Here is a 26,509-nt window from a genome sequence, read left to right as displayed (position 1 = left end):
CAGTACTGCGTATCAAAAGGCCTGTATGCAGTCTCAGGCGTTGAAATGAACATGATGAAATCTTTGTTTCTCTCTGTCTTCGAATAAAGTCCCCTTTAATACAGTACTGTCAGCATAGAGATCCCCATTGTCCAATTTGATGAAAATTTAACGTGACATGAAAAATAATAAGTAAACTTTTCGAGATTCCTAAGCTGAGGAGAGTTTCAACAGTGTACCAAAGTGCACTGAGTGAGACGTACAATAACATTAGCAAAATTTTTCCTGGTCTTTTGATGACATGTGAGCTTTTTTAACACCTAACAGCACGACATAGCTTTTCCCAGCAAACAGTGATGACAAGAGAGTAGCGAAAGCCAAAACACTGTAGCTTGAGTTACTGTGTACATCACATTTTTTCTCTCACAGACCGTAACATTTCACCAGGCCTGTGTGGAGAGATAGCTTTTCTTTTTTCTTTTTTTTTTTTTTTGTTGCTTGAATTCCTAGTTCACTTCATATTTTCTCATGTATTGCCAGCTGTTTTTTCAAGCAATCAGTCACTAACAATCAGTAGCTCGTTGGTGAAGTACAGTTTTCACAATCAAGCAGCCACATAACAAAACCACGACTCGCTTCTATTCCATCTGGTAAAAAATGTCTCAACCGCAAGTCTCTCCCAGCAACATAATTACTCATCGTATTTCTCCAGCACCCAGTTCATATTGTTTAAGTGTGCTGCATCTCCCACACTATTTAACTGGTGTTTGTGGCTTTGACTCCAATTCGGATGAAATAGGGCACCTCACCTCACAGCAGACTTGACTTCCCTAAAGTCACGCATGTGGCTTTGAGTGGCATTCAACCGGCGCCCAGAGAGCAGTGCCGAAAAAGACATCATGCATCTACGTTCAACGTCGGTGTTATTCTTCAGTGAGGATACAGCTAAAGCCCGGTGTTATTATTGTGCCTGTAATCTTGAATGTCTGTATTAATGCCACCGCAGACACAAAATTATGAAGTCATGAAGGAATTTGTGCCTCAGCATCAGCATGTCTACATCAACCAGCTGTAATTCCTTCATTTTCTACTGACTGGTAATAAACAGTGTGAAAATCTAGGAGAACTGCCAGGAAATTGGCATGTTATTTATTTGCAGAAAATTTGTAGTACCTTGAGACATTAGTCACATGTGATGGAATAAGAGATGATGAAAAATGGATCAGGTTTATTGGCCCTAGCCTGTGGTGGTGCATCAGGATGAAACTTTTTATTTACTGGTCACTTTACATCCCTTTTGTCACCAATGGTCACAATCTATGGTAAAGACCCAAATGGATATATATCATGCAGTGTCACATAGACTACTACTGCTCAGTGACAGTAGCAGAATCACATCAAAACTGGCTTATTAGCGAGATGTTTGTACTCTTTAGTGCTTGGACCCACCAATTGCTACCTGCAGCCGCATTAAGTTCTTGTTTAACTTGTTTCTTCTTTATTAATTTGCAATTAATTTTTTGCTTATTATATACTATTTGATTGTCACACCAGCATGTGTCCATATGATATCCATGCAATAAACTGCTAATATCCATCCTGTGTATATAATATACAACAGATTAAACGTTCAACCTGCAAGGTATGTCTTTGGCTGGATGAAAAGCAAAATGCACTTGAGGTCCCCAATAGACTTACCAGATGGGTAGGGGTTTAGGGAGTCCTCTTGTTCTTGCTCCATATACAGCATCTGCTATCCTCTTTGCCCACCCTCCCACCCATTCCCAAGAGCCTATCTGGCCTGTCTGTAGCTATGGCCCACGCTTCTGGAACCATGGCTCACAGAGCAGGAACCAGATGAGCATAAATATCATCAGCATGTTTGGGGCACTGGATCTGCATATATTTATTCCCTGAATTTAGCAGTTTCCTTTGTTTGGTACACTTGCTCAGAGATTTGCAGATTCTCAGTCATGTTACTGAAGCATGAGGGACAGCTATAAACACCTCCATGGTTTGCGGATGTACTTTGCAGAATCAGTGGGTTCTTGCCCAGCCATTGCAGCATGTTTACTGCTGATGCATGTCAGTTCAAAGTCGCAGACGTAGAATCCAAACGCACACATGGGTTGTGATTTGTGGCTTTGTATTGGAATTTGTTTATGGCAGAAAAGTTGTCAACAACATGCGAAAAAATAGAGGGTTAAATATAATATTCTATCACACCCACTCGCACTTGCATGTAAGTCCTTCAGTCTGCTTTGTGACAAGCACTGTTTTACTTATTTAGCAATCTCAATGAGAGGGATTCAGTCAGTCTCTCGGGCAAAGAAAACATGAAAGAGATGATATTGGTCTCTGTCCCACTCGGTTTAGTCACCAGTGGTTTCTGTTGCGATTTCATGAAATTGGGTGACTGCGGTGCAAAGAATCCAAAAGCATATTTGTGGGTAAGGTGGCGCCTCTGTATTCACGTGCACAATTATTAGAATGAATCATGCACACGTGTAGTTTTGATGAGCGACTGTATAATGCATTAGGGACCCGAATGTAGCTTATAGAAAATATGTCAAAGGATAATACTTGCCAAGAATTCCTTTAACCCTCTCTACTTGGCCTTAAGGAGACATATCACATGGTCTGGCTAAGCATGAAATAGTTTTCATGGAATATCCATTGATGTAAAAACATAGTGGAAAGCATCATCTATGAAGGATTTAAGTGTATATATATATTTTTTTTTATTGTGTTCACCGAAATGAAAATAGTTCTACTCATGGCAGAGTGAGGGCACATGGGAGTCGTGTCTGGTGAAGAAAGTGCAGCAACAGCAAAATTCTTAAATATGTATTGAAAGTAAACGAGTGATTTGTGTTTCTCATGACCAGTTTATACACCATTTCGATGCTAAATGGAGCATATATCATAACACTTACTTGATCATTCAAATTTGTGGTCAAAATGTCATGGGCAAAAAAGACAGACCATTGGGTAGAGGATATTATTCTAACATTTAGAGTATATAATTTACCAAGCTCTATTTACATGGTTAAATGATCTACTTCATTCACCAAAAATATGAATTCATTGTTAGAAGTATTTGAATGTTAAAATAAAATGTAAAAAAATGATTGTATATATTCATATGAGGCTTGGTGAATCTTAAGAAAAAAAACATTTCATACCAATACATAGTGTGCTTATTGAGCCTTTTTTTTACTATGGTTAATTCAAAAGCCGCTTTTGCTCCAACCATGGAGTTATGCTGCTGATCAAATATAAGCTTGAGCCCACAGGAATTTCAGAATAACTGTCAAAGCCTTTTAGTGGAAATCAGACATTTACATATTCTGATACATCTTGTGTCACAGGTTTTGGAAATAATCTGAGCAGCAGTGGCTTGTAGCCATAGATTTTGGTAGACAACTTTAATGACAACATAGCTTCAAATAAAATGGAGTTGAGATGCTATCACATTTATTGAATTTTTCAGAGTAACCCTGTAATAAGCAGTTGAGAGTTGACAGCATACATTCATCCAGAAGCTCAGTTTCAGCTGTTTTAGATGTACCTTTATCCAAAACTGTATTTGGGTACAAGAGCAATTATCATTAAACTACAGTTACCAGGTTTCAGCAAATTTACAGTCCAAATATATATTAGAAATTATAGCCATGGCCAAAAGTTTTACGAATGGCACAAATATAAATTTACTGCTAAAAAATTTAAAGTCTGCTTCCTCGGGTTGTATGATGGCAATGTGCATATACTTCAAAATGTTATGAAAAGTGATCAGATGAATTAAAATTAATTGCAAAGTTCCTCTTTGCCATGAAAATTATATATATATATATATATATATATATATATATATATATATATATATATATATATATATATATAGACAGTACAGACCAAAAGTTTGGACGCACCTTCTCATTCAAAGAGTTTTCTTTATTTTCATGACTATGAAAATTGTAGAGTCACACTGAAGGCATCAAGGGCTATTTGACCAAGAAGGAGAGTGATGGGGTGCTGCGCCAGATGACCTGGCCTCCACAGTCACCGGACCTGAACCCAATCGAGATGGTTTAGGGGTGAGCTGGACCGCAGAGTGAAGGCAAAAGGGCCAACAAGTGCCAAGCATCTCTCTGGGAACTCCTTCAAGACTGTTGGAAGACCATTTCAGGTGACTACCTCTTGAAGCTCATCAAGAGAATGCCAAGAGTGTGCAAAGCAGTAATCAAAGCAAAAGGTGGCTACTTTGAAGAACCTAGAATATGACATTTTTCAGTTGTTTCACACTTTTTTGTTATGTATATAATTCCATATATAATTCCACATGTGTTAATTCATAGTTTTGATGCCTTCATAGTCATGAAAATAAAGAAAACTCTTTGAATGAGAAGGTGTGTCCAAACTTTTGGTCTGTACTGTATATATATATATATATATATATATATATATATATATATATATATATATATATATATATATATATATATATATATATATAATAAAAGAAAATTCCCACTGCATTTCAGCCCTGCCTTTAAAGGACTAGCTGACATCATGTCTTTAACACAGGTGAGACACTAGTGAATAAACTGAAAAAACAGAAAAAGTAAGATATTCAGTATTTTTCTTCTTTATTAGCATTTGCAATGGAAGAAAGGTCACCAAGTTGCATATGCATTTCTAATGTACAAATATTATCCACTCCATAACCCCTCGAAAGAAATGGGTCTGTACATCAAAGGCACACTGTATGCACTTATGCAGCTACATTCAGCTTTTTCGTGGAAAATTATTAAATACAGTTTATTTGATATAAATAAGTACCTCATGGCTTATAACGATTTTTATAACTAGCGAAATATGACTTATAATATTGATCCTGGCAAATATTAACTGTCCTCTGCTCTTTTTACTCTTAGCATGTTCATAGAACTAGCATGGGCCAACATGATTCCTGCCTCAACTGATCTTTATTAATGCCAATAACAGTGCTTTATTAGGGCAGGCCCATGTCTTGCTAGAGATGTTATATCTCACAGCTGGATTGGCAACATCTGCAGACACACCAGTTGGAGCTGAAATCTGTGGTTGGGGATAAAAAAGCCTGGGTTGACTTCATTCTGCAATAAATGCAGGTAGAATTGAATGAATGAAGATTACGCTAAAGGCATATTATCAAATGTGCTATGGAGAAAATACAGCTATCTGTAATGAGTCTAATAAATTAAAAAAAAAAAAAAACAAGAATTTAATTTAGTTTACTACATTGATGAGTCATAGTGCAGCCATTATTGTATTAAATCACTGTTGCCTGTGGTTGATGTTGAGATTTGAACTCACAACCTTTCATTCAGATGTCTAATGTCTTAAATATATATCACTTTCTCAAATAAGTATTATTACTTGCTTGGGAAAGAATTAGAGGTATTACAATTAAATATTTTTAAGCATATTATCTTCAGAAAGATCATTTGGCAAAGTTCTTCAGCTGCTCAGGTAGCTATTTTACTAGGTATGAAGTTGTTTCTGCTTAAGTTTGCCAACAACAATACAAGCTAGATAAATCATTACATACTGTAGCTGTCAATTGTCGTATCAGTGTTATTACAGAGCCATGTAGAGATTCAAAGCACTTTTTTTCATGTAAATGTAGATGTCCTCCAGTCATAATTTTGCCAAGTAGTGTGAATTAATTAATTATTACGTCAAAGAAAACCATACTATTCTGGACTCCACCTTTCTGGATGGGAGTTAATGATCCCTGTCCTGTACAGTAGGCCACACTTTTAGATGTCCCATTTTGGTTCCTTTCCAGATCTGCAACTTTCATTCTGTCAGTTTGGATATGTACAGCTAGGTTCAGGCAAAGTTCAGACCACTTAGTGCTACTGTTAAGTGTTTCTTAATCCCATAGCTGTATGAGTTAGTTATGACCAGACTGCAGATAAAGCAACTGGAATTGCTCATTAGCCCCTTGAGAGTACATATTCTCCATTGTTTTGTGTTAACAAGGGTTGGCTAAGTGTATCAGGGTCATAAGTTGAGTTATGAGTACTAAAAAAATCTTAAAATTCAATAGGCATGAGTGTATTATAATGTGAAATGTAAACAGTTTTCATCGAGCATTATCCTATTTCTAACTACTCAGCTTGTCAGCACGGTCTACTTAGCGGACTCATGGCCATGTGGGTTCCTCATCAACACCATCTAAACAGGACCAGATGAACGAGTGATATACGGCTCAGTAACAAAATTTGAATGTCAAGTTGGCTCACATTTTAACTCCTAAGAATGTCCAATAGCATCATTTTTAAGAGAGAAATGGCAGGTTTTCATTTGGCATCTTTCTATTCAGATGTTCTCAACACGGCATGTGTTACTGTCGAACCTCATCCAGCAGGCTTTGCCATGGATATTACTTTACCATGGACAGAAATGGGTCAGCAGAAGTACTACCTGATATCAGAATCCCACATGTCCTGTCATATTTTATTCCTGTTCATCCTCTGGGATGAGTAGAAGAGGTCTGCAGACAGAAAGGCGACTTGCTGTGTCAGACATTTGCCCAACAAGTCAACTGGGACCTGTCCGTCATTCTTTTTTTTTTTTTTTCCACCATCTTTCCATTAATGGCATTCTCTTTCCCTTAGGCAGTTTAAACTGCCAGCAAATCTGTTTGCTACTGTTTGAAGCCCAGGCATTGCGATATCTCGTGCATTTCTCTTTCCAGACATAAGGCTATTGCACATGTGCTGGATGTTATGGAGGAAATCATTTCTACTATATCATTGGCTAGATCATATTTTCTGCTGATATATTAAAATAAAATTTACATAACATACATAGTGAAACTCTAACAACACATAAATTCTAGCTGGTATTGGGTTAAAGCTATGTTGTTACATCAATAAATGTATTATTGATAGTAATAACAATCTAACTCCTTTCCTTTAGTTTTGGAGGCAGAAACTAAGGAGCTGGTTGTTTAATTTGACCTTTAATGGGGACTTCACATCATGTACTGGCAATATACCAAAAAAAGTCACTTCGAAATTTATATAGTATTGACAATGGATTTTTTTCTTCCCTTATATTTACTCACTTGCAAGGCCTCCAACTCCTGACTTCTAACTTTCAATCTGTTTGACCAGGAGGTAGCACAAGAAACAAGAAAAGCGCAAGAAACCAAAAATCAGTAATCATGGCTCTGCACACCAACACACACTGCACACCTTGTTTAAAAATGTGTTGATTAGTCCAGTTCAGAGTTCTAGTTACCAATAGAGTCTTGTCTAGGGTCTGGCTTGTAGTCTTTACTTCTTTTCCAATGTCTGGAGTCAATTGAGTTGAAACCCAAGTGAGCCAGTGCAAGTTACTCATTGTTGTACTCTGAAAAGGGGCGTGTCCAACCACAAAAAAATACTGTTTATAAATTATTTTGTTATTCTTATGAACTGTAAATATTTTTTATGCAAAGGCCCTTAGCAATTTCAGTAGCTACAGCAATAATTTTGTATTTTCTGGTGTTATGTAGAAATACAGTCTGTATATTGTATGATTAATAAAGGTGTATTCTACATTATAAATAATAGTATAATGATCCTCACATTACTTGTCCAATTGAAATACCTTACAGGTCCTATAGGAAACTGAAAGCACATTCTGTAGAAGCTTAGCGGTTGTCCAGACTCTCAACCGCATGTTTTATTAGCAATGTCAGTGTTTAATCTGGCATATCAACACTACAAGCACCCTACACTAAGTCTGCATTTTCCATCGTAAATGCTCTCACACAGTCACATACCAGATATGTATGTTTTTCTATGGCTGCTATAAATTGTTAGGTCTTTGCTGTGTGGTAGGCATAACAGACCTGTCTGGGGCCTAGTGTTGCGTCTGTGTTTATGTGAAACACACACAGTCTTCTAGTGTCTTGCAGCAATACTAGTGTTCTGTCACTGTTTAATAGCAAAATATCACCAGGCTCTCCACCTAACGTAAAAGCTACAACGCTCGAGTTAAATAACATTGTTAATGTTGAGTCTGTTCTTTCTTCACCTGTCAGATGATCTGAAGAAACAGTTGGAGGCTAGAAGGATGCAGATGGCAGCACAGGGTAGGTGATTAAACTACACCTCTGCTCGGCAATAACTGTACAATATTTGAACACTTCAGTCATGAAAGGGATTGAATTGGGAATTAAAAGCTAGCAGGGGTTTCCTCTGTGTTTTTGTGTTTTTTTTGGTTTCTTTTTTAAACATTGAGTGGGTGGTCTGGCCTTGACTCTGAAGTCTTCCTTCTTCTGATAAACACGTTAAAGGCCTTCTACAAGTTTACAAACCTAACCTACACTGCCAGTGGACTGTCTTTTAACTGCATCAAAGAGGCACTTCAGAGGAGCCTGCTTTTTATTACATGGCAGCATGCACTTGAAACACACCCAGAAGCCCTCGAAATAGCCATTCTCTATTCACAAGCTTTTGAAAACCCTGGTGAAAAGGGCGTGTGATGCTGAGCTGTGTGCCCCGTCCACAACACCATTTGTGCAGCGTTTTATGAAAGACTACAATGTTTTGGTCCTGTTGTACCTAAAATGGCCTGAATTCTAGGGTAGTGTGTGTGGCCTCAGCTGTTCAGCGTTAGATGTGGAGTTTCTTAGTGGCGAGGAGTGTGCTGGTTCTGTGTGTTGGCTCGGAGCACATAGAGGAACACACATTGATGAAAATATCCTGCTGCGTTAGAACAGGAACTGTAGAACAGATCTATGAAAGGAGAGTTGGATGCACAAAACAAGAACATGATTCTTGCCAAATAGGACATAGGATGTCTGTGAAGATGTTTAATTGATTCTTCACCCAAAAGCAAAACCTGAGGAGATGATGTGATTCTGAAAATGCTTTTATGGTGACCGGACATCTTTTTATGGCATGGCTTTGCCGTAGCGTTTACAAAGAGTGATATAAAAATAAAGAGCCTGAAAAAGGGTATTTTTAGATAAAGCAACAGTCAGAATAAATGAATAGTACTGGAGGAAAAGCCAGTTTACTAAATAAATAGTTATGCGAAAGATATGTATTTCATTCTGATAGTGGTTTTTCTTTGCACAAATGTTATATGGGTAACCTTTGACCTGTGGATTTACAAGCTTCTGTCTTCTGAGCCAATAGCAACCAAGTGGGCAGGACTGTGGTCCTTTGGCCAGTAAAAAACGAAGGCACTGCTTATTATTAAGGAGCAGTCATACCAGACTTTTCCCTCAATGTTTTCTTACCGTTGCTTGGTGCACATCTGCAAAAACAAACAAACAAAAAAAAACTTAGCTGTCTCGTCCAGCAATAAATGCTGATTCTGTTTTTCCCCTTTGTCTGCTACAATTTCCAAGTTATCAGTGTTGGGACCTAAACTATTAGTGTCAGTGGAAAAAAGGTTTTGTTCTGTTTCAGGTGTAGTGGGGAATCAGCCAAATACAGAATCTGACCCTGTACAAGAGAGACTCTGTAACCAGATTGAAGAGGAGAAGAAAAAGTATGTAATTATTCTAGATTTCTCAAGTGATCCAACCAAACTTTCCTGCTTATTTAATATACGTAAATTTCTGGAAAATTGAATCCCGTGTATGTACCATTGTCATACTTCTTTATAGATATAAAAGCACCTTTGAACGTTTAAAAGGCTTAAAGACAGAGATTGAACATGTGCAGCACCTACTCCAGAGGGCAAAGGTCAAACTGCAGAAGGACTTCCAGGACTGGTGGATTCAGGAAGCAGCAAGGCTACAGGTTCTCTATTAAAAATAATAATTTGCATTTAATAAATTATCATCGCATCTGTCACCCAAACCCATCAGCGCTACGGTCTCCAGATGGCTGATTCTACACAGGCATTTCTCAGATCCAGTGCAGTCAACATTTTTAATGTTATGCAGCAACAACATCTGAGCAGCAGACTGAGCTGGTAACGCTGTTTTGATCTTGTCAATAGGAAATATGAATCGTCCATCCGGATGCATGAGCAGCTGTGTAGCATTGCTTGGTCCTTGAATCTTTCCAGAGGAAATGACTTGTATTTCACACTAACTTCAGATGTTCTGGTTTGAGTTTTTCTCATTAACATTGAGGTCGAGTAAGTTGTATTTAGGTCTGGCTGTAGTGAACAAACAAGCTTTTATTATTCAGTGGAATCATCAGCATTGGTGTAGGGTATAATCTTCTTAGAGAATGCTTTTTTATATATATATATAAAAACAGGAAACTACAGCTTTAATAATAAAACACAGCATTGTTCTATTTTCTATGTTTCCAAAGGCTACTTTGAAGTAACAGCACACTGATAATAAAGCAAATATGATGCCAAGCTGATTTTAATATTCTTTATGATTCCCACATATCATCATCAGCTAACTGTGCTCAGATGTTTTCAATTGAACAATTAGGCAAATGCATTTATAGTATCTCTGTGTGTGATTTTGCAGCAGAACCAATGTTCAGAGAGTACAAGAGCAGGGCGAAGCAAGGACAGCTCTCCCCGCCTGCCATCATCCAGGTGAGACATGGTACAATAATATATGGCTCAATATGTTAAGCATGGGAGGGCTTTTTTTTTTTCATTTGCTTGGGGAGTTTTTCAGAAGTATGAGGCTGAAAATTTGATTTCTATTTCATAGTATAATATTTCATATCATTTACAAACTACATTATGAGCATTAACTGGTGTGAAATTTGGTTTTGCTTTGATGACAGCCTGTATTTAAGCTGCCATTAGTTCCCCAAGGTAGTTTAATTTCAAACCTTATGCTCTATTAAAAACATAAAGTACTAATTAAACATGTGCGTCCATGTAATTGATTGAAAATTTCAGTTTTTGTTTTCTTTCTTTGTTTAAAATATATTATAATTTTTATATTTATTTAAAGATTAAAATATGATATTGTTTTTACCTACATATTTTGAATACTTGTCCTAGATTTCAGGTCTATACATACAGTATGTGGCCATTAAATTATTAATTGTATTTTGCGCTCATACTTTCCTGAATTAATAATTTATTATGTTGTCATTTCCGAATACTTTGTTGCAAATACTTTGCACTCAGTGACTGTCTGAAACCCATGGACATCATCAGATACTCTGTTTCTTCCCTGGTGATGCTCTGCCAGGCCTTTACTGTAACTGTCATCAGGTCCTATTTGTTCTTGGGGCATTTTGGCCTACGCTGTGCCGTTAGCATGTGAAGGTCATTCCACTTCTTTTGCCTTTTTAAAGAGGCTTTCAGCTAAAGTATGTTTCAGGGCAATGTCCATCTGCACTGTGAAACATCGTCCAGTGCAGAATTTACCCAACTGCTTTTGTCAGCAGTCACATCATCCATAAATACCAGTTCCACCAGCAGTCATACATGCCCACAACAGAAGATGAAGTGCTATGCTTAAGATTATGAGCAGTTTCTCACTTTCCTCATATTCATTTCTTCAGGTCATTCTGGCACAAATTGGTCTTTGTCCCATCTCCACACAGGATGTTGTTCCAACTGAACTGCCTTTTTTTTAGATGTTTTTGGCAAACTCTAATTCAGCCTTCCTGTTTTTAAAGTTTAACAAATTGTTTGCTTCTTCTGGTTCTTCTGTGTATTTACTCTGTGGGATCTTCTTATGATTGTTGACTTTGACAAAGATACACCTTTCTCTTGATCTTGAGTTGATCTGTCATCTAAAACACTTGTTTTACGTGGTCTTCCAAGTTTTTTTATTTGATGTCTCACTAAAGAATGTGCCAAATAGCTGATCTGGCCAAAAATAATGTTTTTGCCATTTCGCTGACAGGCTAGTTTTGATTTTTCATCCTAAAGTTGGCTTGTTCAATGCAGTGACAGCTCTTTAGATTTCATACAGAGAGTTAACAGCAACAGTTTTCAAATGTAATTTCAAGTCTGCCAAATGCCACCAATGCTGCAATTTGTACAATGTTTGAATTGAAATACTATCAGATTGAAGGTAAATGTATGCTTTCAGTATTTAGACTCAAATGTGGTCTAAAAGGCAGCTACTAGACTTTATCGCTGTCCAAATATTTATAGACTTGACTACTCAACACTTTGGTTTAGTAAACTCATATCGAAACTGAAATTGTGTTCTCCTATGATGTGTATTATACTGTTAAAGTTGATGGGTTTGATGTTTGTCTTTAAAACAGGCAGTGCTCCAGTATAAATCTGGTTGGAAAAAAATTCTTATTGTACAGTTTTTTGTTTCAAAATTCCAGTTCACTGCTTGATCCCCACATCGATAACCAGGACAGAGCACAAATACACCAGCCTACTCCACCTACAAGAGAGCTGCGGTAAGCAACCATGAGAATGCACACAAACCAGGTATAGACATTCTATACCCTTTCGAACTTCTATTCCCTGACCAAAAGGACACCATTTCTTTTTTACTATTGTTAGTCTGAACAGCAAGAGATTATTTTGCTGCCAAGATCGCAGTGGAGAATGTGGAATGTTGCTTTAGTAAGAACGAATGTCCAATTGATACAAATGGCTTTAATTCTTGAGGAAAAAGTAATACCTGTTCAAACAAAATCACCAGTAATCACCTCTGAATGCTGTCTGTGGCAACCATTAGCACTAGAAAGTTCTAAACAGATACACTTCGCTATGCAACATTTATCTTTTTAGGAAGGATTATTTTGAGACATTTTCAGAGCAATTCTTTACCAGTTCACCCAAAGGCCATAGAGAGTATTCCTTCCATACATGCACCTCTTACTGTCAACACCTGTGATTTTCTATAGAAGTGAGAGAATTGGCAAGTGGTTTTCATATTTGTAGATCATCTACAATATTTACAGTAAATTTTTATATTTTGTTCGTTTTTCAGAGCGTTGTCCACTTCTGGCCCTGCCTCAACATCTATCCCACTGACTGGAGACCAACAGACTGATGCAGACATAATGGCCTTTATCAAAGCCAGACAAAATCTGCTCACCAGAACAGGTATCTTTTCACACATTAAGCAAAAATCCATGATTTATATTTACAGTAGATTGTATTATTTCATCTGGTCCAATGCACACAAGAAGAATGTTTTTGGATTCTCTCTTTTCTTTTTTATTAACTCTAGTTCCATCATGGCCCTAAACAGGATAAAGCAGACACTGTCTAAAATGATAAATAGATGATGTACACAGAACATAATAATAGAGGATTGAGGTGCAGTTTAATGGGATGCCTTGGGTGGAATGCTAGAGCTGCTTGGGTATACAGCAGAACATAGTTGTTAGGACAGGCTGCTGACATAGTAAACTAGAGCTTGTAAGGTTTGGTGCTTGGAAAATGGGTAGGGTAGAGGTGGCCAAGTTTGCCACATAAGGGGAATGCACACATTTTAGGCTTACGGCTGAAGGAAAAATACATATGCAAATTTTTGGTGTAGAGACATGCACTCCCGCGGGACCCGACCCAAACAAGTGCGGCGCCGGTCAGTGCATTGAAAATAAAACTACTTATACATTTTACCTGTGGGCTTTTGCGGGCAGGAGCGGGAATGAAAATCCGTACCATGCAGATCTCTACATTGTTGAGTACATTAGATATAAAGAGTTTGGGTTTGCCATTTCAGGTAATATGACTCTTGTCTGGAGATTGATGTCTGGGGGTTTTAATTCATTTGAGCTGATAAATGATGTGATTGAACTGGTGAGTTGTTGTGTAAAACTCTATAACTCTACAGTTAATTATTTTTGCTGCTTGTGGAATGATTATGCTGGACTAAATTGGACTTGCTGCTCTAGTGGATGGCACATTTTCACGTTAGACTTACATTTTCAAACTGGTGGTAAGTATTCTATATGTCCATAAGGGCATCCACCAAAGGCTGTAAATGTATTATGTGTCTTATATAGAATTTGATTAGAGCTGTCAATCAGCCTTGCCCTGATATCCTTGTTTTTGTGTTTAGTAATAAAATAAATTCAACTACAAAAAAACTGTTTATTAACACTTGCTGGTGGTCATAGCAATGTGGCATCTTCTATAGACATACCTTCAAGCACTTGAGTTGTACATTTATTTCCCAGTTTCTTCGATATATTCTCAATGTAGACTTTTTCTCAATTGTCACTGCATGTGTGAATTTTTTCATAGCTTTTACTTTTGTCCTCCAACTTTTTAGATGGAAGATGTCAGTATAATTTCAGTTTAATTTAATGCATATTGGAATGGGTTAAAGACTGATGATCTTTTATACCACAAAATTGAACATGGTATGATTTTAAACATTCATACAGAAATAATACACAGGGATGATGAAGTCTTAACCTCAGCTTACTAATGAACCTTTTTTTGGGTGTTATATACAGTATTGCAACTAGATTTTTGTACTAGTAGATAGAAGAGAAAAACAGTTTTTGGTGGACTGGCAAATAAAAATGATGAAATATTGAATAATAATTAAAAAAAAACTTAACCAAAGAAAATATCTAAATAAATTTGCATATTATAGGCAAACATTAATGTTAGCCAGTATTCTCTACACTGGCATACATCATGGCTAATGAACCTGGCCAGTTTTTTTACCGTAGATCTTCATGGTGTGGTTTTGAGAGTGTAGAGATGTGTCTACAAATTTTTGTGAATTTCAGGATTCATTGTACCACACTCATTGGCACAGATTCACAGGGCATTTTCATCTCTGTAGCACTTGGTTACACCACACCAATTGTTTGTTTTTCAAGACCATCATTGGTCTCTTGTAATTGTATTAATCATGTGTGGAGTTAAAATGATCTGTATTAGTGCTTCTATTTTCTGTCTAACCAGGTTTTTCAAGTACCCCTCACAAAACACTTTTTCAAATTCCGTAGAGAGTAGAGATTTTCAGGAGCCTACACTTGGTCTCTCCTGTGGAGGTTTTTGATTGTCATCTGTGAGACTTTTCCATGTCCGCGATTAAACATCCAGATTTGTGCCAGGGTCACTTTGCAAAGGTCAGTATTACTCTTAACAAATGGCCTTTCCCTGAGTTCCTTTTTGCACATAATGCAGCCTTTTCCAAATAGCAGTGAAAGATTTTCACATCATTGACAAACAGCAGTAAAAAAAAAGATATGATCTGGATGCTTGAGCATCTTTTGTCACCTAAAGCAAAGTGTCAATTATTAAAAAGGTCCATAAATATGCCAGTTTCCTCTATTTACAACTGCAAATGCTTTCTGTGTCTCAAGATACAATATTTTTCCCAAAAGCAGTCCAGCTCTTTGTGCAAGGCTTGGTATTGCAAAGCATTTATTTCCTCATTAAATTCAGCAATGTCTTTGTTCAGTAACCAATGAAGAGCTGGAGGGTTTATAGCCTCTGTCGTTCCGTATCGCATATCTTTTGCGCAAGAGAACCAAAAACTTTCAAATGCAGCTAATGATTTGTCAAAAAAAAAAAAAACATCTGTTTTTCTTTCCTGATGACCTTTTTGTCAAAGAAATCTTGTTTTATGATGCACTCATTGTTTCTAAATGGCCTTTGCAACTTCATCTTGATGCGTATCATAAAAGCTTTTTCTTTACGTCTTTACACAAACCCAAAACATATCTTGAAGTCTCATGCATGTTTTTTCCAAGGTTTGTGCAACGCCTCACATTTTTCACAATTCTTTAATAGCATATAGAGCCCTTTAGAGCACATGCATTATTCAAACTTCTGGATATCAATATTCAATATATATCTTTTGGTCTTTGCCCCACTTTTATCAGTCCAGTGCCTTTAAAAAGAAATGATTTGTTAGGTTGGTAATTCCATCTGTTCATTAGCACTTCAAGGATGTGTGACCTCTGTTTCTAATTCTTTTGTAGCTTAAAAGCAGTCGCTTTCTCAATTTTGTCTTTTCTGTAACAATTTTCTTAGAAATTGTTATGCTGCTCATGGGCGCCCCCATGTGGTTGCTTAATGTGTTTTGGATTTGCTTGCAGTTTTCATGTTTCCTGTTTCCTTTCCTGACACGTGGGCTGCTCTTTTTCACACGTGCTCTGTAGTAGAATAAGACATTACTACAAGTGAAAAAACAAACATGTACAGAAAGATTTTTTGCTATTTGTTACAGTTTTAAACAACAACAAAATTTAAATTAAAAGGTTATATTTAGGACACTGCAGGCAGACGATTCAAGTGATCAATAACCTGATCTGACTTTTTTTTATTACACTCCATCCTTCCCACATTATTAATCATCTACAACACAACACAACATGACTACTTCCACACACAGAGGTCTTTCATTGGTAGAACATTCATTAATATGTTCTGAACCATAAAAATTATAATTTAAAAATTTAAATCAAACCTGATTTGTTGCCTGAGAATCGGATGCTTTCTCATTAGCTGATGTCAGCTTTAGGGCAGTCACATGCTACAATGAAAATTAAACAAGAGATGAATGATTTGGAAAAGTGGCATACTGTTTTAAAGCTTTACAAATCTGCTTAGTGTGTTCCAGAATTAAATGTTTGTATTATCTCTTTGTATTATAATTTTAACATAGGAAACTCTTCAGGGTGGAATGCTTTGCGGTTTCTCTACATCAGGACACCTGAATCTTTAAAAACATTTTAATGTATATACTGTATACATTGTTGTATAGATAGCTGCTGTAATGAAAGTGATAACGGGACATTCTGACCATGCATGACAGATGTCCCACAACCATAATCCTAAAAAAAACCTTAAAAACTAGATTGATTGTATGATAAATACAACTGTTATTATCAGCATATTGCATATAGTTATAAGAGTAATAAATGCCGTGGATGTAATAGTAGCTTTACTTTGCTACACTGTCAATAATCCCTGCATGTAAGTTTATTATTTACTTAATCTATCCATATTATATATATATATATATATATATATATATATATATATATATATATATATATATATATATATATATATATATATATATATATATATATATATATATATATACAGTGAGGAAAATAAGTATTTGAACACCCTGCTATTTTGCAAGTTCTCCCACTTAGAAATCATGGAGGGGTCTGAAATTGTCATCGTAGGTGCATGTCCACTGTGAGAGACATAATCTAAAAAAATAAATCCAGAAATCACAATATATGATTTTTAAACTATTTATTTGTATGATACAGCTGCAAATAAGTATTTGAACACCTGTCTATCAGCTAGAATTCTGACCCTCAAAGACCTGTTAGTCTGCCTTTAAAATGTCCACCTCCACTACATTTATTATCCTAAATTAGATGCACCTGTTTGAGGTCGTTAGCTGCATAAAGACACCTGTCCACCCCATACAATCAGTAAGAATCCAACTACTAACATGGCCAAGACCAAAGAGCTGTCCAAAGACACACCTCCACAAGGCTGGAAAGGGCTACAGGGAAATTGCCAAGCAGCTTGGTGAAAAAAAGGTCCACTGTTGGAGCAATCATTAGAAAATGGAAGAAGCTAAACATGACTGTCAATCTCCCTCGGACTGGGGCTCCATGCAAGATCTCACCTCGTGGGGTCTCAATGATCCTAAAGAAGGTGAGAAATCAACCCAGAACTACACGGGAGGAGCTGGTCAATGACCTGAAAAGAGCTGGGACCACCGTTTCCAAGGTTACTGTTGGTAATACACTAAGACGTCATGGTTTGAAATCATGCATGGCACGGAAGGTTCCCCTGCTTAAACCAGCACATGTCCAGGCACGTCTTAAGTTTGCCAATGACCATTTGGATGATCCAGAGGAGTCATGGGAGAAAGTCATGTGGTCAGATGAGACGAAAATAGAACTTTTGGGTCATAATTCCACTAAACGTGTTTGGAGGAAGAAGAATGATGAGTACCATCCCAAGAACACCATCCCTACTGTGAAGCATGGGGGTGGTAGCATCATGCTTTGGTGGTGTTTTTCTGCACATGGACAGGGTGACTGCACTGTATTAAGGAGAGGATGACCGGGGCCATGTATTGCGAGATTTTGGGGAACAACCTCCTTCCCTCAGTTAGAGCATTGAAGATGGGTCGAGGCTGGGTCTTCCAACATGAACCAACAGGAGTGGCCCTGTAAGAAGCATATCAAGGTTCTGGCATGGCCTAGCCAGTCTCCAGACCTAAACCCAATAGAGAATCTTTGGAGGGAGCTCAAACTCCGTGTTTCTCAGCGACAGGCCAGAAACCTGACTGATCTAGAGAAGATCTGTGTGGAGGAGTGGGCCAAAATCCCTCCTGCAGTGTGTGCAAACCTGGTGAAAAACTACAGGAAACGTTTGACCTCTGTAATTGCAAACAAAGGCTACTGTACCAAATATTAACATTGACTTTCTCAGGTGTTCAAATACTTATTTGCAGCTGTATCATACAAATAAATAGTTAAAAAATCATATATTGTGATTTCTGGATTTTTTTTTAGATTATGTCTCTCACAGTGGACATGCACCTACGATGACAATTTCAGACCCCTCCATGATTTTTAAGTGGGAGAACTTGCAAAATAGCAGGGTGTTCAAATACTTATTTTCCTCACTGTATATATATATATATATATATATATATATATATATATATATATATATATATATATATATATACAGTGGAACCCGGTTATGTCGATGTCCTAGGGGGTCGCCAAAAAGCATCGAGGTAACCGATGATCGAGATAAACGAAAATCAAAATGGCGGCAATATATTAACGTGCTTGAAATTTCTTTATGTACATGATGTGCGTTAATAAATGAGAATGTGCATGCACGTGTTTTTGAAGGTTTTTTTTACACAACAGCGTTGCCGCGATTTGTTTTTTTGAAGGCATGCTATAAAAATACATACAGTCGTGTTTATCTGTCAGGAATCCACCTGCCACGCCCCCTTCGGCCCCCTTCAGCGTGTCAGGTGCTTTCTCGGCCGCTTTCTCACATATGGTGCTCGTTTATCATCATCACCAGCTCCTATTTAAACCTCCGCACTCTCACTCTCCGTTATTGTTGGTATATGTTGGTTCATGGCGGTCGTTGTTATCGCTCATGCGTATCCCAGTACGTGCCTTCCCACCGGCACTCTCTCAACGGCTGCTCTTTTCTTCCCAAAGCCGCGCCGCGCCCCTACTAACACTACCAACACTACCACTAACTAACAGCAGAGATTCACCAGTATACAATACAACAGCTGTAGCAGCTGTAAGCCTTGATTTTTCCGCCACTTCCGCGAGTTCTTCTGCGGTTGCACCGAGATAAAAAAAAAATATATATATATATATATATATATATATATATATATATATATATATATATATATATATAAATATACAGTACAGACCAAAAGTTTGGACACACCTTCTCATTCAAAGAGTTTTCTTTATTTTCATGACTATGAAAACTGTAGTCACACTGAAGGCATCAAGGGCTATTTGACCAAGAAGGAGAGTGATGGGGTGCTGCGCCAGATGACCTGGCCTCCACAGTAACCGGACCTGAACCCAATCGAGATGGTTTAGGGGTGAGCTGGACCGCAGAGTGAAGGCAAAAGGGCCAACAAGTGCCAAGCATCTCTCGGGGAACTTCAAGACTGTTGGAAGACCATTTCAGGTGACTACCTCTTGAAGCTCATCAAGAGAATGCCAAGAGTGTGCAAAGCAGTAATCAAAGCAAAAGGTGGCTAATTTGAAGAACCTAGAATATAACATTTTTCAGTTGTTTCACACTTTTTTATTATGTATATAATTCCATATATAATTCCACGTGTTAATTCATAGTTTTGATGCCTTCAGTGTAAATCTACAATTTTCATAGTCATGAAAATAAAGAAAACTCTTTGAATGAATTCTTACAAAGAATTTGCTGTTAAATAAACGTTACATATTGCACTATAATTCAAAAAATGCAGTACAGACATACAAAATATTGATTTCAACTCAATTTGTATGAGAGATTGTGTCTTGTGGCAGAACACTGTAGGCAGTAGATTCAAGTGATTAGTAATGTTTCCTGCTTCTTCATGACACGTTGTTTTCCCCACATCCTTAGTTTATAGCACAGATGGAGATGTCAGTGGATTGACATGTTTTTAATCAGAAAGACAGTTATCTGTGGTCAAGATTAAATCAAGCAATAAGGCTAAGCCAGCAAAGGTACCTTGTGCAACACAGTTTGTTAGTTCAGAAATTGAAAACAGTCTAACAGATGCCTGCTTGAGATACTGGAGTAAGTGCTTTTTTACAAATTTTCTGCAATAAGTTGCAAGAGAAATAACATTAAATACCAAGAAAAGTTCATGTGTACAGACTTGATTATATACCTATATAGAGAGGTTTCTTCTGCTACGACCAAATTAATATATATTTAATATTTGATTATATATTAATCAAACCTGATGTTTAGACGTCAAAGATGTAATATAGTTACAGATCATTTCTTCCACAAACGTGTTCTAACACAAGTAATGAGTAAATACCATCAGTAATGCATTACATTAATGAATTAATTATTGTTAAAACTTGATAAGCAATCTATTTGCTCTGTTGTCTGAGAAGCTTTATCAGCTCACACTGGCACATCTTCATTACACTCCATAATGAGTATCACAATTAGAATGAATTGAAAATAAGACACCAGACTTATTTTTCTCTTATGTAAAGAGGAATATGAGAAATGAACACTGTATCTCAAAGACATCTTGATGGGGCAAACATGATGAGCGACATAAATATATAGTTTAGTCATTTGTGTTTTCCTTTAATTTGTTTAACTCCTCACTAAATATTATTATATACATTTAGGCTAGGAAACAATAGAAATCCAGTCCATGTCTTCCACATGTGTTCTTCACAAATAAATGCCATCAGTAATAAAATCCATTAATTCCTTATGGTAACATTTTGAATAAAAACTACCAGAAATAATTAAATGTACTTTAACAGTATAAAATGTTTATGTAACAGTAGGAACATATTAATGGGATACTGTGTCGCTTTAGTGCCCACTGCTGCCTGTTTGGTGAAATCCTCTTCTGGGAAGATGTTCCACTGTTTATTCAGCTACATGGGTGTTAGCAAAGTCAGGTACTGATGTAGGTGAGGTGAGGAGACCTGGAGTGCAGTCAGTGTTTCAATTCCTCCCAAGGTTTTCAATAGGGTTGAGGTCAGATATTCCACTCCAACCCATGTAGACCATATCTTCATGGCTTTGTGCACATGAGCAATGTCATGCTGGAACAGTTTTGGGTCTACCAGTTTGAGTGAAGGGAAAGACATTGTATACAATGTGCCTCCAATTTTGTGGTAACAGTTTGGGAAAGATCTGCATTTGACTAAAACAGTCAGGTGTTCAAAACCAAAAAACAAGTTACATTGCATAATAATGAGCATTTTTTTTTTTTAACTAAAAGCATGTGAGGAGTTGGAGATGAATTCAGTTATCTTTTATTCTGGTTCCATTTATAGCAATGTTATGCCATAGCTCCAAAAGTAAAGAAGCAAAACTTCAGATACATTTCCTTTACCTCGTTTTCTGTAAAGGCTTCACTTCCCCCTCACAAATATTTCCTGTTCCTGTTAACCTATTGTCTGGCAGAATCAGCATTTCATTTCTCAGCATACAGAACAAAAGAGCTTATATTCCATGTACAGCAAACAAACTGTCTAGAAACCCCACTGCTTCATCTGCAAGACATTTAGTGGCTTGTTTATCACCACAGCACAGGACTAGAATGGTGAGGACACCCCATATGTATGCACAATGATTAAATTGAGAAAGCAAGCAAAATATTTTTAATTCTTGCTCATTCTGTAGTGTCTGTTTCTGAGCACGGCTGCTCACATGCCTGCTTGAAATAATCAGGTTATCAAAAGTATGATCATATTAGACAAATAGTACCTCTTTATTACTCTGAAACTGAGCAGGGTTGTACACAGCCACTGAACACTATGTACAATATTTTAATTCAACATAATTTTTTGAAACAAATTTTCGCATCACAAACAGAGTGTTAGCCAAGCTTCATCATTTTGGCAAAGTCTTGACATTCACATAGTAATGAAATATATTATATATATATTTTGTGTTTTTCTTTCCGGTAGAATTTGCACTAAAACACACACTTTTTTAGTTCAGTCTAAGAAATGCACAAAAATGCAGGTTATTATTGATGCTTCTGCTAGAGATAATGTATGTGGGCAGTGCAGATTTTAGATTTATACAGTAATCCCCCGCTTTACTGCGGTTCAAATCTCACGCCTCTGGTTTATCGCGGAATTGCATTTGCAACATAACTAATTTGTTTGGCTGATTTTCCCGGTCTCTCGCGAAAAGCACAATATACCACAAAAACTATAGGGAATTGTTTTCGAGTTTTATGTTAAAATAATGAAATGTATTAATTAAAATATAGTTATTAATTATAAAATGAAGTAAAATGTTAATACAGTACAGTACTGTATACATAAAATATAATTTTGGGACATCTGTTTATCATGGGGGATCACTGTACTGTATGAGATACCTGTCTGTGATGCAGTGCTCTGTTATACCACTTTTCTTTATAATAGTGATAGTTTCTATTGCCGTGGGGTCATCATGGACACCACTAAAGGCCTAGGTGTGAATTGAACATGGCTAGAACTTTTTTAATATTTGGTACAGTAACCTTTGTTTGCAATTACAGAGGTCAAACGTTTCCTGTAGTTTTTCACCAGGTTTGCACACACTGCAGGAGGGATTTTGGCCCACTCCTCCACACAGATCTTCTCTAGATCAGTCAGGTTTTGGCCTGTCGCTGAGAGTTTGAGCTCCCTCCAAATATTCTCTATTGGGTTTAGGTCTGGAGACTGGCTAGGCCACGCCAGAACCTTGATATGCTTCTTACAGAGCCTCTCCTTGGTTATCCTGGCTGTGTGCTTCGGGTCATTGTCATGTTGGAAGACCCAGCCCCGACCCATCTTCAATGCTCTAACTGAGGGAAGGAGGTTGTTCCCCAAAATCTCGCAATACATGGCCCCCGTCATCCTCTCCTTAATACAGTGCAGTCACCCTGTCCATGTGCAGAAAAACACCCCCAAAGCATGATGCTACCACCCCATGCTTTACAGTAGGGATGGTGTTCTTGGGATGGTACTCATCATTCTTCTTCCTCCAAACACGTATAGTGGAATTATGACCCAAAAGTTCTATTTTCGTCTCATCTGACCACATGACTTTCTCCCATGACTCCTCTGGATCATCCAAATGGTCATTGGCAAACTTAAGACGTGCCTGGACATGTGCTGGTTTAAGCAGGGGAACCTTCCGTGCCGTGCATGATTTTAAACCATGACGTCTTAGTGTATTACCAACAGTAACCTTGGAAACGGTGGTCCCAGCTCTTTTCAGGTCATTGACCAGCTCCTTCGATTTCTCCATGAAGTACTAACGACGGCCACTAGATGTCAGTCTTCCGGTCTTTTTTTTTTTTTTTTTTTTTTTTTTAGAGCTGCCGACTGATTAGCTTCCTCTAACGGCTTGAAACTTCCGATTTCCAGTTGCTTCAATAACAGGCAAACTGTTACTCTAGTAATGCAAATTCACTTGCACGTTTACTTTCCTTCACTGTGGAATCCAAATCCTCGTCGCCACTGTAGTGTTTTTATGGGAAATGAAGAGAGAGAGACACGGAGGTATGGAACTTCCAGTCTGCTAAAGAGACAACACACAGCGCATGCGCGCTATCAAAATACCGTAATACCTGTAACAGTTGCACCAATATACCACACTGCTGCAAAAAATAGTGGAGCAATATCAAAAAGTTTTGAGTTTCTCAGAGAAAAAATGCAAAGAGTTTGAAGTTATCATCATCTACATCTACTGCATAAAATCATCTAAAATTCAGATAATCTGGAACAATCTCTGTGCGTAAGAGTCAAGGCCAGAAAACCATACTGGGTGCCTGTAATCTTCAGGCCCTAAGACGGCACTGCATCACATACAGGAATGCTACGGAAATAAAAATCACAACATGGGCTCAGGAATACTTTCAGAAAACATTGTCAGTGAACACAATCCACCGTGCCATTCGCCGTTGCCGGCTAAAACTCTGTGTTTTTTCTGTGACCATTGTGAGTTTTTCTTTCCTTGACCGAAGGGTACCAACAATTTTGTCCCCGTGTGTATATCCAAGTTCTAGAACAACATATGCTCCTATATTCCTATTCCTAAACTTGTCTCTCATTAGTCCCCAGACATTTGCAGACTGTTATAAAAAGAAGAGGGGATGCCACACAGTGGTAAACATAGCCTTGTCCCAACTTTTTTGAGATGTGTTGATGCCATGAAATTTAAAATCAACTTATTTTCCCTTAAAATTATACATTTTCTCAGTTTAAACATTTGATATGTCATCTATGTTGTATTCTGAATAAAATATTGCAATTTGAAACTTCCACATCATTGCATTCTGTTTTTATTCACAATTTGTACAGTGTCCCAATTTTTTTGAAATCGGGTTTGTATTAGAGACTTTAAGGTGTTGGCAGGGGACAGCGTAGCTAGACAGCATCGGTGGTCTGTGGTCTGTATGATGGCTTTGGAGGTGAAGAAGAAGAGAAGGAGAGTGAGGACTAAAAAAAGGATAAGATGGTGGAAACTAAAGGAGAATCCTCTTCCATGAACCTTACACTATAGTCTGACTGGGGCTCTGTTTTGGTGAAGAGGTGCTGGATGAATGTGCAACTACTGCAGAAGTGATTAGGGAGACTGCTAGGAAGGTACTTGGTGTGACATCTGGAAATAGAAAGGAAGACAAAGAGACGTGGTGGTGGAATGAGGAAGTGCAGGAAAGCATAAAGAAAAAAATGTTGGCGAAACTTGGGATCGGCAGAGAGATGAGAAAAGTTGGCAGCAGGTGAAGAAGTGAGAATTGAGAGCAGCTATTAAGAGGATGAAGAGTGGAAAGTTGGTTGGACCAGATGACATACCAGTAGAAGCATGGTGATGTTTAGGAGAGATGGCAGTGAAGTTTTTAACCAGATTGTTCACCAAAATTCTGGAAGGTGAGAGGATGCCTAAGGAATGGAGAAGGAGTGTGCTGGTACCGTTTTTTAAGAATAATGGAGATATGCAGACCTGCAGTAACTACAGGGGAATAAAGTTGGTCAGTCACACCATGAAGTTATAGCAAAGAGTAGTGGAAACTAGTCTGAGAGAAGAGGTGACCATCTGTGAGCAACCACCGATGCATTATTTGCTTTGAGAATGCTGATGGAGAATTATAGAGAAGGTCAGAAAGAGTTACATTGTGTGTTTGTGGATTATAAAGAAAGCGTATGTCAGGTGTGTCAGAGAAGTATGTTAGGGTGGTGCAGGACATGTATGAGGACAGTGTGAGAACGTGAAGTGTGCAGTAGGAACGACAGACTGGTTCAAGGTGGAGTTTGGATTGCATCAAGGTTCGACTCTGAGCCCTTTCCTGTTTGCAGTGGTGATAGACAGGTTGACGGACGAGGTCAGACAGGAGTCTACATGTTCTATGATGTTTAGTGATGATATTGTGATTTGTGGTGAGAGTGGGGAGCAGGTTTAGAAGAGCCTGGAGAGGTGAAGGTATGTGTAAAAAAGTATGGAAAAGTGTATAGGACTGTGGTGAGACCTGCGATGTTCAATGGTTTGGAGACAGTGGATGTGACATTATTCCGTTGAAGAGCTTTATTTACACATTAATTTAACAAGGTGGAAGGTAAAAGAAAGCCAGAGGCTCAAGGAGATCATGCAAATCACCATATAGACAGTAAGATGAACACAGGATCGAGCAAAATGGTATTCTCTTAGCTCTTCTATACCACTTATTAAAAAATTAGGTAAAGAAATATATAAAGATTGTATTGTACAACATCATGCTGATTAGCAAAAAAGTACATGCTTACAACTAAATTCATGAAGATGTTGTCTATTGATGTTCTGGCAATTATTTCCCTATTTTCAATCTATTCTATTATACAATTACAATGTTGTCAATTTACTACATGTTACAGCAATAGTAAAGAGACGAATACACAAAATTTAACTGCCATTCTAATACTAAATTAGTATGACTAACTAATATCGACATTCACAAACATTAGTCTGGGACACTTTGTTACAGGGTATTACAGTACGTTTGTTATTTTTATTGTAATCTGTATTAATTCTATTTAAATTTGAATGTACGGTACAGTATTTTGGTTTCCACTGTTTTAAATATGCTACAGAAACAAATCTGACCTGACTTGATTTTCATAGTCTAGGACATAGTCTATGGTCTAAGAATACAACATGCACTGTTCATGTTTATGACTGTGTGTCTAGGCAGAAGGTCTTTATGATTTGTGCATAAGGTGTGTGCCATATCAGTAGTCAGTATATATACACTGATCAGGCATAACATTATGACATTATAACATTATGACTGGTGATTAAATAACACTAATTATCTCTTCATCATGGCACCTGTTCGTACTATAAGTATGATATATTAGGCAGCAAGTGAACATTTTGTCAAAGTTAATGGCAA

The 26,509-nt window shown here is 37.4% G+C and overlaps 1 protein-coding gene across 3 annotated transcripts in view; it reads left to right on the top strand.

Moving 5' to 3' along the window:
* kif6 (kinesin family member 6) overlaps window positions 1-26,509 on the top strand; it is a 99,966-nt gene that overhangs the window by 69,071 nt on the left and 4,386 nt on the right. Inside the window, exons 16-23 of one of the 3 annotated variants that reach the window (XR_006926733.1) lie at window positions 8,063-8,113; window positions 9,441-9,522; window positions 9,641-9,776; window positions 10,469-10,539; window positions 12,255-12,332; window positions 12,872-12,987; window positions 14,856-14,978; window positions 16,523-16,645. Coding sequence is in view for 1 of the 3 variants with exons in the window: in XM_046856304.1 (XP_046712260.1) it covers window positions 8,063-8,113; window positions 9,441-9,522; window positions 9,641-9,776; window positions 10,469-10,539; window positions 12,255-12,332; window positions 12,872-12,987 (534 nt within the window). In the remaining 2 variants the exon portion in view is untranslated. Of the gene's footprint in view, window positions 1-8,062; window positions 8,114-9,440; window positions 9,523-9,640; window positions 9,777-10,468; window positions 10,540-12,254; window positions 12,333-12,871; window positions 12,988-14,855; window positions 14,979-16,522; window positions 16,646-26,509 lie in introns of those variants that run through there. The other 2 variants (XR_006926732.1, XM_046856304.1) reach the window with 2 other exon arrangements.

Source organism: Silurus meridionalis, chromosome 8 (genome assembly GCF_014805685.1).
Source record: "Silurus meridionalis isolate SWU-2019-XX chromosome 8, ASM1480568v1, whole genome shotgun sequence".
Classification (NCBI taxonomy): Eukaryota; Metazoa; Chordata; class Actinopteri; order Siluriformes; family Siluridae; genus Silurus; species Silurus meridionalis.
The sequence above is the reverse complement of the archived record's forward strand: the minus strand, read 5'-3'. Positions and strand labels throughout refer to the sequence as shown.